The sequence below is a fragment of the Octopus bimaculoides genome, chromosome 15, assembly GCF_046866305.1.
Source record: "Octopus bimaculoides isolate indiv1 chromosome 15, ASM4686630v1, whole genome shotgun sequence".
Classification (NCBI taxonomy): domain Eukaryota; kingdom Metazoa; phylum Mollusca; class Cephalopoda; order Octopoda; family Octopodidae; genus Octopus; species Octopus bimaculoides.
Genome location: NC_142942.1, coordinates 53,141,625 through 53,154,124, shown reverse-complemented (window position 1 = coordinate 53,154,124; position 12,500 = coordinate 53,141,625). Strand labels below are relative to the sequence as shown.

The window sequence follows — 12,500 nt, the reverse complement described above, 5'->3', positions numbered from 1 at the left end:
GCACCACCCAGATCTATTCTAAGATATGATAGTTACCAGCTGTCCTCCACACTGCCAATACCAACGCTACCACCACTGTTGTTACCACCACACAATCACCGACAACATCAACACCATCATCATTACCACCAAAATCAACACCACCACCACCACCATCACTATCATCATCATCACCACTGCTTATCACAACCACTATTTTAGTGCAGTCATTAACACTACTCCTACCACTATTAATATAACAGACATCAGCACCACCATACTGACTGGTGGGCAGTGCCCATGACCCGCATAGCACCTCTGAAATTGGTAGAGAGAGAGGAAGGGAGAAATGTATCATCGAACCCAATGCCTGGCCCAAAATGCTTGCAACAGAGTGGACTGAAGTGATGGTGTTAAAATCCTCACGTTATGAATTAATTCTTTACTTACCATATTTCTATCAATATCCTGCTTTTCATAGAATTTTGAAAACAAATTAAGAATTTAGTAAAACAACTTTGTCGTAATTAAGGTGGAGTTTGGAACATAATGTGAAATTTTGATGGAAAGCTTTAACTTTGTATATGTATTCAGAAAAACATTGTAGTTGGTGATTCAGTACAGTTTTTGGGTAAAACAAAGACGTGTAATCTGAAAGCTTGAGCTACTTCTTGGGAAGAACACATTTACAAACAATACACGAATGAGAAAAAGCATGAATCACTCCACACAGCTTATGAATTCTCGAAGTTAATAAATATAAACAGCCTGGCTCCAAAAATAATCCTGGAGTTTTGCGTAAAACATCAACAGGTTTGTGCTCTGTAACCATCATTGAACACTGGCAATGGAGAACATTGCTACAACAAATAAGAAAAATAAGAAAAATTGACATCGGGAGGGTCGTTACACCAACAATGACACAAGATATGTTTCAACGAATTCAGATCAAGAATCTTATAATCCAAATGCAAAGACAAAGAGAGGTTGACATTGATTATGGAAATTAAGAATCAAAAAACAGCAACAGAAAAATTCTTAGTGAAATGCAAAAAGTCAATGTTACCAGGATACAAAAAAGAAGATTTGTTTTGGAACTTACTTTTCCTTGAACTGTGGGTGAAGACATTACACTCCGTGGTAAATACATATTGTTCCCAGGGGAGAGTGCACAGTCAAACTCTCGTTTCCTAAGATTTACTTTACGTTCAGTGTTGTTCCCTTTATCGTATGTGTGCATGTAGATGTTCTCCCTACTAGACATGCTACGTAGGTTAGAGATGTAAGCATTTTCGCCGAGATTGTCGAGGGACTGCGACAGGCAACTAGAAGGCGTGCCGCGGCCCGAACGTAGAGTCGCCGACGTGATGGTGGTCGGGGTAGGCGAAGAGTTCCAGTTCACCTCATCCTCCACGGCCGATGTGCTCTGCGTTCTAATTTTGTCGACTGAGTAAGGGTCCTCGTTGTAAGACAGTAGCAGGCCACTGCGCTTGTGGCGCAACGTGTTCGGTGAGTATGTTGTCCCCTGAAGGGTACTGCTGGAAAGACTTGGGAATTTTGACGCTGAAGACACTTGGCTACTTGTCATTGACTCCGTGAAGACGTCATCACAGGAGCCAGCCTCACCCATGAACATACCCGAGTCATCGTAGGCACCATTGTCGTAGCAGCCGGGAGACTCGTCGTGCGGAAGACTTGTGGCTGAAGTTGACGAGTAGTGCGACTGTCCCTTGACACTGTACTGTGAGACTGATTCTGGCATCGAGGATTGTCTTTCAGGAGGAACAGGTGGTGGAGCAGCTCGCCGTCGCCGCCGTCGAATGGTAAAGGTTACTTTCCCACATTGCACAGCCATAGCCAGAACTTGCCTGAAAATAGAAAAAATAATAATAATAACAACAACAGTAATAGTAACTAATAATAATAATTATTATAATAACAACCATCCCTGTTGTTGTAGGTACCCTGGGAATAATCAAGAAAGGTACTGACAGATTTTTTTTGACCAGATCCCTGGGAAACCAACAATCTATAAAACTCAAAACATCGTATTGACATCAACTGCCCATTTTCTCAGGAGGTTTCCCTCCATCTAATATATACGTGCCTTAGGTCTCTGGTTGAAATCTGGTCAGAAGATGAAATAAAATGTAATTCAATTGGAAAATAATAATAATAATAATAATAATAATAATAATAATAATCTTTTCTACTATAGGCACAAGGCCTGAAATTTGGAGGAGGGAGATAGTCGATTACATCGACCCCAGTGCTCAACTGGTACTTAATTTATCGACCCTAAAAGGATGAAAGACAAAGTTGACTTCGGCGGAATTTGAACTCAGAAAGTAGTGGCAGACGAAATACTGCTAAGCATTTCGCCCAGTGTGCTAACCATTCTGCCAGTTCACCGCCTTAATAATAATATGGATGGTTGCTGTAGTCCGCTATAGTGCATCCATCTTGAGATGGACACAAATGGAGATTGACCAACTCGATTGCATGACCCAAAAGACAATGACAATGCATGGTGCCCTCCACCCCAAGGCAAATGCACACAGGTTCTACATGAAGAGGGGTAAAGGTGGACGTGGGCTAATTAACATACGGAAGTGCATCAACAGAGAAAGAAGAAACATGGCAGAATATTTGGTAAACAGCAAAGAAGTCCTGCTACAATATGCAGGTGGTATTTATTTCATTGACCCCGAATGGATGAAAGGTAAAGCCGACCTCAGTGGAATTTGAACTCAGAACGATTCTGCTAGCTTGCAGCCTTCTTAATAATAATAATAATAATTATTATTATTATATATTTTTTTTTATCGATTTTATTATTTAAAAAATTGATTCTTTTTCTATATCAGTATTCATCCTGACCTGTCACAATCACCACGGGGTGTGAAGAAATAAGGGAGCTGATTTCAATACGAACTGAAATAAGGTTACCAAGAATGGGAACAGTTTTTTTTTTTTTAAGTTACAGGCAAAAGGGAAAATGGGAGGCGGTTTAACATCCTATGTGAATGATTTAGTGGAAAGCAGCTGTTTCTCACGTTTTTGGGGAGAGGTGGGAGATTGGAGACGGGGGGGGGGACTTCCCTGACATTCTGGTAATAAATAACTAAGAATAATAGGAAACAAAAAGAAAAAAAAATTCTTGACTATTAGAGTAGAAGACAGCTGATGCAAGCAGATAGTGGGAGAGAGATGACAGCTCATGGGATGCCCCCAGGGGAAGGGACAGCAAACTGATACAAATGGGAGAGATGAGGGGGAAAGAAAATTTATTTTTATTTTTTAGAAATTTACCAAAATACACTAAACTTTTAAAGATAAATGTAGAGTGAAAAAAAATTAGGACAGCCATCAAAAAACAGCAAGTTTCCAAATAAAAGGACTGAAAGTATCTCACTGCTCCAGCATGACCTGTTGCCCTGTTTAGAGTAATTAGGAAGGTTAACGAAGGTCTCTATAACAGTTTCTTTTCTTATTTAAACTCCTTCAAATATTTCAGAATGTTAAAAACATGTTCGGAAAAGGACATAAGTTTTAAAACCCTTTGACATTTAAACTGGACATATCGGACATAAATATTCTGTCTTATCATGTCCAAACTGACCAGATCTGAGCTCTCACACTTATCATACATTGTCATTCTAAAAATAAACAATCACATCATTGAAATCTCGAAGCTATGAGATAATACCTGATTAATTCAACATATTGTGAATACATAAGCAGAACATTCAACAGAGCAATCTGAATGCTAAATGGTTGAAACATTTCCAAAATACTGAAGACTGTGCTCCAGCAATGGTGCAGGAATCGGTGGAGCAGTTTGTCCGAGGTGATGCTTTTATAAGGGTAGCACTTTTGGGTCTACTGTATATTCTTATATAAGCTTGCGGGGGGGGGGGGGTCTTGATAGAGGGGCAGGAAACTGAACGGGTATCCCAGGCAGCACATACTCTACCTATGCCGCCCTTCTTCAGCATCAACTTGACCATGATGAATGATAACGGGACCATCTTCATTTTGCAGAGGTACATAGGACGTGATCCAATGGGGCCTGGCTTTTCTTTCCCCAGAACAGCAGAGTGCAATTCAAAAGAGATTTGGTTCCAGTTTCTAGCAGGTCATGCAGCCACACAGTTTCTCACTTTCATTGCAATTGTTTCCAAGGGCGCATAAGCACAGAGAGAGACAGACAGACAGACAGACAGACAGACAGACAGACAGAGAGAGCCAGCAATCCAGAAAGAAGAGCTGTGATGTAGGAGGGAGTGAGGGAATTAAGTCAGAGTACATGAAAAGACAATTGAAATTAACTGGAGCATGGTTAAACGGAATTGATTCACCAAACTACCATTATAATAGGTGCCAGATCTGTAAAAGCTCAGAATAGACAAAAACGGTGGAGAATGGGGGCGGTGGAGTGTAGCAAGGAATTGATAGGTGGGGTGGGAGGGAAATAGTAAATGGCAAAACATTTGGATGCAGTTGCTAAGCAACATAATCTTTAAAAATTATTTTAATGTTTTTTTATTATTGTTGTTGTTATTGTTTTTGTTATTGTGTTGTTTCTTCTGTTGTCTTGCTATAAAAAGATATGTAAGCCAAGATTTGTTTAAAAGCAGGTTTTTATGCATGTGTATGGATTGGAGGATGGAGGTGAACAATATTGTATGTGCCTGTTGTGCTGTTGCTATTTTTTTACTTTGTGTGTGTGTGTGTGTGTGTCTTTGTCTCCCATCGGGGGAGAGGGCCAGTCAGTTAGATCAACCCAACTTCACAACTGGTACTTAATTTATCGACCTCCAAAAGGATGAAAGGCAAAGTCAACCTCAGCAGAATTTGAACTCAGAACGTAAAGCCAGACGAAATACTGCTAAGCAGTTTGCCCGGTATGCTAACGTTTCTGCCAGCTCGCTGCCTTGATGTTAATAATAATAATAATAATAACCCAAACCTATAACATTGTTGCCCTTAGATACAAGATTAATGCTTAACTCTGCCTAAGTCTACATTGGCTGACAATTGTTACAAATGCAATGGTAGTTGTTGTTGTTGTAGTTATTTGGTGGTAGTTGAGATTTTAGTTATGATTGCATGTTGAGAATGTTACTGTTGTGGTTATATAAAACAAGCATTGGAGTTAGGTGGCAGCCATGTTGGTGGTTGTTAGTGGTAGAGGTGGAGGTGCTGTTGGGGCCCCGTGTGTGTGTGTGTGTGTGTGTGTGTGTGTGTGTGTGTGTGTGTGTGTGTGTGTGCTGTTGCTGAGAACAACTTTGGATCCAAAGAAGGAATTCCAGGAGTGCTTCAATCTTTCTGAAAGATTCCTTTGATATCAGAGCAGCTGGTAGGAACGGTGACACACAAGATAGGAAAGACAGAAAGGATCAAAGAGAAGCTTTCCCAGAAAATACTGAATTTGAAAGAAATAGGGTCCTTTTTTTTTTATCGTTTTGTTTTTGTGATGGGGAGTGTTTTTTTTTGTGTTGTTTTTGTATGTTTCTCTGTGAAGTATGTGGGGCAAAGGAAAAACAAGGAACAGAGAAAGGAGCAATGGGAAAGATTTTGTTAGGGGCTGTTTAGTAGGAAGAGACGGGGGGGGAGTTGGGGGAAGTGTTGGGGAGAGTGGGGGAGGGGGCAAGAGGGGGTAAGTAATTGTTCCATGTAAGAATCAAAAAGTGTTCCAGCATTTATGGCTAGAATTATGTCCTGGTTCTTTCAATGATGATGAATGCGGCTGCGAGAGGGGGTGAGAGAGAGATAGAAAGACTAAAAGCTAATGAGAGAGAGAGAGAGAGAGAGTTAAACAGAGAAAGAGGGCAGAAAGGTAGGAAGGTGAGAATTTGAGTGAGAAAGATCAAAGAAGAAATGCGAAAGGGTAAGAAAGACAGATATGAGAAGGAATGTGAGAGATATTATGAAGGAAGGCTGTAGTTACCATTATATTTCTCTTGTAGCAGCCTTGACTACAATACCTCTTCATTAATCAGCATACCACCCCCATCACATCTACTACAACATACACACCATCTTGCTACACAACACACATACACTATTACTACCACAGCACTACATCCAACACATACACATATTCAAACCACTACAACTATAACATTACAACTGCTACCATCACACTATTACAGCTACTACCACCAAACTACTACAGCTGCTAACATCAAGCTACCACAGCTACTTCCATCGCATCACTGCAGTCACTACTGAAGTTCTGATGCTGCCAGGTAAATTGTTAAGAGAGAAACTGTTGAATCTCAAACTGAAGAACTTCCTGAAAACTAATGATTTTCACCTGTTAAGTGAAGTGAGAGTCAAGTCTCGTGTCTAAGATTTCACCTTTCTCTGATCTTACCTGGTCACAACAGATGAGGAAATATCTCACAGAAATAGAGACTGATTGGGACACCTGCTTGGAAGGTTGTCTAGGATGACCTGAACAAATACTGACAAATGATGGATGTAGCGATGCACTGCAATGGTGCATGCTCCCGTATCTGACCTGACCTGATCTTACCTGGTCTGTTGAGCTCAGGTAGGAAGAAGATGAGGGGTGAGGAGATGTCAGTGCTTTATCCAGGTGCAAATACAGTAACCATAGGTGAAATGGGACAAACCCTCATCACTCCGAAGGTACTTGCATGTGTGTACGTGCGCACGCGTGCGTGCCCGACCTGTATGCTGGTCCCTATCATACTAGGGATATGGTAAGTGCTTGTGAAGGTGCAAGCGTTATCAATTGATGATTCAAAGTGGAATTAATAGCACTAATTTCAGTGAATAATAAAAGTGACCTTCCAAGAAGTGAAACCCAACCCAGAGATTTGAACTCACAAATACACAGTTCACTACGAAATAAAGCTTATGAAGATTTAACTATCAATCAGTATATATCAAGTAGGAAGAGGATAATGATGATAACAATGATGATGATGATGACGACAACGACGATGACTATAATGATGATGATGATTATAGTGGTGTTAATAGTAACAACGGTCTTAGTAGTGACAATACTATAACGATGATTTTTTTATTTTACCAAAAACAAAGAAAGGAAACAGAAAAAAGACAAAGCAGGAAAAATGTTTCTTTGTTTTTTTATTTTTAAACTAGACTTGCTTGTAAATGAGATAAAGGGTTGAAAGAAAAATTACATGTGGAGGAGGAAAGCGGGGCGGATGAACAAGAGACAGACAGACAGAGAGGTTGAGAGGGAAGATGGAGGGTGCAAGGAAAGAAGGGAAAATGAATTCTAGGAAAACAGAAAGATTAAGAAGTTCTCCAAAAGAAGTATAAAAGGAAAGAAGAAGAAACGAAGATAAAGAAGAAAAAAGAAAGAATGAAAAGTGAAATGAAGAAAGCTAGAACAATAAGGAAGATATATAAATAAATGAACGAATACACAAACATTAAAAAAGAAATGATTTACTGAGAAACAAAAAGTGAACTGTTGAAAAAGTAGGTCAGCAAAGATGAAGGATAACTGGTGTGCGTGCGTACGTGCGCGCGTGTGTGCGTATGCACATATATGTGTGGGTGTAAACGTGTGTGAGTGTGTGTGTATACATGTTTGTGTGAATATATGATACATATTTACGTGTGTAGAGGGGAGAGAGAGGTAGGTGTGTATAACAGTTGTATGTGTATACATATGATGGAAAGAACATGGTTAACTCTGCATGTGTGTGTGTGTGTGTGTAACAGGAGCTGGATATTCACATCCCCTTGTAAATGATGGCATGTGTGTGTGTGTGTGTGTGAATGCGTATACATATCTGTATATGTATTTGTGTATGAACATATATCTCTGTAAAAGCAAATACAAAAAAAAAAACATTGAATGGGGAGGAAAAATTTTGGACTCCAAAACACCAAAGTGAGTTCAAATCGGTCGGTTTTAGCATCTTATCCCAGGGGAGACAATTTAAGATAGATAAACTGGATAGCATAAGTTGAGATAGATGGGAAAATATACTGAAAGACACAGAAATATCACATAAAAAGCATAAACAATAATCTTTGCATCGTATCTATATCACCCAAAATTCAAAGTAAATATATAAGGAAAGAAAGAAATGTGAATATGCTAGTGTGTGATTATGTGTAGGCACAAGTGTGATTTTAGACATCTATGCTTGCACCCTTCATAGGCATACGATTTCAGTCTTTATGCTTTGCCTTTCGCTATTTGTGTGTGTGCGTGTGTGTACCCTGCAATACTTTTATTATTATTATTTTTTTTTTTTATATATATATTGGATTCAAAATGGTTCAATCGGAGCCGAAACCTTTGGAAATATACGGTACTTGAAAGGCGGTGAACTGGCAGAAACGATAACACGCCGGGCGAAATGCTTAGCGGTATTTCGTCTGTCTTTATGTTCTGAGTTCAAATTCTGCCAAGGTCGACTTTGCCTTTCATCCTTTCAGGGTTAATAAATTTAAGTACCATCTGCGTACTGGTGTCGATCTAATCGACTGGCTTCCTCCCCCAAAATTTTGGGCCTTGTACCTAGAGTAGAAAAGAATACACTGCACTCGAGAAGAAGACTGATCAAGCCAAATGAAATCAGTCGTGACAGATACTGGTATCATGCAAAAGCACTTTCGGAGTGGTTGGCATTAGGAAGGGCATCCAGCTGTAGAAACCAAGCCAAATCTGAGTGGAGTCTGGTGCAGCCCCTCAGATTACCAGCCCTAGTCAAACCGTCCAACCCATGCCAGTTTGGGCAACAGACGTTAAATAATGATGATGATGATGATGATGATAAAGCACATGGCTCAATGGTTAGAGAGGGGGCTGCTATGTATGGCTGACTACTGGTCTTCCATAAACAAATTTGCCTGGACTTGTACCTCAGAAAGGAACTTTCTAGGTGCAATCCCATGGTCATTCATGACCGAAGGGTTTCTTATTCATTTGAAGCCTCATGATTCCTCCATTGCTACTCAGAATTCTGTGCCACATGCAAGAGCAATCTTCATGCATAACTGCATAAATACATCTAAATATGTAATGTGATACTCTTGTGTGTAAAATAAAGTATTATACCCAAATTAGTAAAGAAAGAGGTCAAAGAGACTTAATTGTGATGTCATGTTTAAAAATACTACCATCTTAATAGAGTTCCATAATGATAATAACAGGAAAACCATTCCTTAGTAAATTAGTCATGACAGAAATGGAAGCAATTATCTCAGAAATGAATTCACAGTTCATTCCAGACACAATGAGACAGAGAAGTATGCATGGGTTTCTTTGTGTTTACACACACACACGTACACAGATATAGACATACATATACAGACACACACATATATACATACATACATCCATCCATCCATCCATATCATCATCATCATCATCGTTTAACGTCCGCTTTCCATGCTAGCATGGGTTGGACAATTTGACTGAGGACTGGCAAGCCAGAAGGCTACACCAGGCTCCAATCTGATCTGCCAGAGTTTCTACAGCTGGATGCCCTTCCTAACGCCAACCACTCTGAGAGTGTGTGTATGTATGTATGTATACACACACAGACACATACATATATACACATGCAGACCCATACATATATACACACACGCACATACATACATACATATATATATATACACACACATAGTAAAACGGACGTTTAAGTCACCCTGTACAGAGACATTTACACACATACACAGAAACAACTTCTCTGACTTGAAGGAAGAATCAGCTTCACACAGGCACACACACACACACACACACACACACACACTCCTTGTGATATCTTCTTCTATGAGTCATCCCTCTCAATAAGCATTTACAATGGCTGTAATGCGTGTGCGTATGTGTCTGTGAGTGTGTAGCCTTAAAGAAACAGTGACTGCTTCTATCCACTTAGTTATCGATTCTCCTTACACAACACATCCACACACTCGCATGCAAACTAACACACACACACACACACACACACACACTCTCTCATGCATATATATGACATGTACGCTTCTCAAGCAGCAACAACCCGCCTCCTATACCAGCACCAACACCACCACCATCCATCATCATCATCATCATCATCATCATAGTCAACAAGACCAATTTCACTGATGTTGCAACAGCTAATGGTAACAGCATCATCTATTGGCAGCAGAAATAGGCTGGAAAACTTTGCAGCTGTCTGTTTGGTGCTTGTTGCATGGAATTAAGAATGGCACTACATTATTTCTTATTGTTGTGTGCGAGAGAGAGAGAGAGAGAGAGAGAGAGAGAGAGAAATGACAATGAAAGGAGAACAACAGCAGCAACAAAAACAACACAGAGTATAGCAAAGATGACAAGAAAGCGGGAATAAGAGAGAAGAAGATGGGGGGGGAGGTAAGGAAAGAAAAGGAAAGGAAGAAGGAAAAGAGAAGGGAAAAACAGCAAAGAAAGAGAAGAGATAAAAGCAAGAATGAATAAATGAAAGGAAAAAGAAGAGGATAAGGAAAAAGAAGAGGATAAGGAAAAAGAAGAGGATAAGGAAAAAGAAGAGAAAAAAGAAAGAAGCCTGAAGTAGCAACCGTAACAACAACAACAACGACAAGTGAAAAGGACAGGAGAGAGAGAGAGAGAGAAAGCAACGACAACAACAGGTGCAATAAAATGCAACATGACAAGATAATTGAAGAACTGCAATGAACAACAACTGCAACAACAAATGAATTGTTGATGACAACAGAAACAACAATAGGTGCAGGTATGGCTGTGGAGGTAAGAAGTTTGCTTCCCAATCACATGGTTCCGGGTTCAGTCCCACTGTGTGGCACCTGGGGCCACCAACAGCCTTGGGCCGACCAAAGCCTTGTGAGTGGATTTGGCAGAGGGAAACTGAAAGAAGCCCTTTATGTATGTGTATGTCGTTATCATCATCATTTAATGTCCGTCTTTCATGCCGTCCGATATGCATGTGTCTCCTTGTGGTCTGTTTGTCCCACCCCCCACCACTTGTCAACCAATGTCGGTGTGTTTATATCCCTGCAACTTAGCAGTTCAGCAAAAGAGACCAATGGAATAAGTACCAAAGAAAAAAGTACTGGGGGGGGGGGGGGGTCAGTGCATTTGACAAAGATTGGTGACTTGTGTAGCGACTTTGTAGAAAGTGAAGGAGAGTTGTGAATTTGTGAACTTCAGTCTCTTGTCTGTGACTTTCTCCAATCCAGGGAGGGTGGGAGGGAGGGAGGGAGGAGGATCTATCCCAGTCTCAGACTGAAAATTATTGACCCTGAAATGATGAAATCATTAGAACTAAAAGAGCAGAGAGCAAGAATGAGCACTGCAAGCAATTCTGTCTGATTCTCTCAGAACTCTGCCAAAATGCCATTCTATGAAAATGCTTGGGCCTTCAATTCCAGATGAAATCATAGGACCATCATTGTAAGCCATGCCTCCTTCTTCAGATCTGAACATGGACAATTTCTTCCAGAGAGAAGGAGAGGAAAAATTAGCCTCAGTATTGCACTTGAACCATATTAACTCCAAAAGCATGAAAGCAAAGATAGCCCCAACAGGCTTCACATGGCTTCATTCAAATCCACATGAGCACATTCAATTTCTCAGTCATCGATGTATGAAGTTTTAGCATAAGCAGGTAATGTCAATTTATTAACATGAAATGTCAATTTAACAGATGCCATTTTATCAACAAAAAATGTCAATTTATTAATAGGAAATGTCAATTTATTAACAGGAAATGTCAATTTATTAACAGGAAATAATTTATTAACATGCAGCATCAATCTATTAACTGTTAGAGTCAATTTATCATTAGTAATGTCAAATTAACAGGAAATGTCATTTCATTAACAAGAAGTGTCAATTACTAAAATGTGAAGTCAATTTATTAACAAGCGTCAATTTATAACAGACAAATAAAACTTCACAGGCAAACTCTCTGAGACTTTCTTTAGAAATTGCATTACACATTTCTTTTATCGGTGTTTTGTCTGATCTTGTATTTAAGTATAAGTACGAATGACGCATGTATGTAGCTGTATGTGTGTGTGTGTGTGTGTGTATCATACTCAATATCAACATAAACAAGTTGCTCTTTATATATGTATGCATATGTATGTGAATACACAGTTCAAAAATAATTTACATTTACACAAAGTATTTACAGGCTACATAAATATGCATTCATACTCGCACAGACATTCGTACATACAGAAGAAGGTAATTTATATTCATATGACAGCACGAGTCTCTCTCTCTCACACACACACACACACACACACACGTATACATTATACATAAATGCGTGCGCATGTACTAACATACATACATTGAAATACAAAAGTGTGTTTCTGCACGTGAACACATTGCACTCACACTAATCATATTATGTTGAAATAGTAACACCCCACCATTTACCATTCTAACCTCTTTTATCGCCGCCTCCACCACTCATCCATTATCATCAAAAACTAGAACAGGTGTGATATTGTTTACTACATACAGTGCAATGTCTACACTG

The 12,500-nt window shown here is 39.6% G+C and overlaps 1 protein-coding gene across 2 annotated transcripts in view; it reads right to left on the bottom strand.

Annotated features, from left to right (window-relative positions):
- The window catches only part of LOC149132532 (uncharacterized), a 182,220-nt gene that overhangs the window by 66,517 nt on the left and 103,203 nt on the right, over positions 1-12,500 (bottom strand). For both annotated transcript variants that reach the window (XM_089363875.1, XM_089363876.1), the window contains exon 2: positions 1,082-1,847. In XM_089363875.1, coding sequence (XP_089220001.1) covers positions 1,082-1,847 — 766 coding nt within the window. The remainder of the gene's footprint in view (positions 1-1,081; positions 1,848-12,500) is intronic.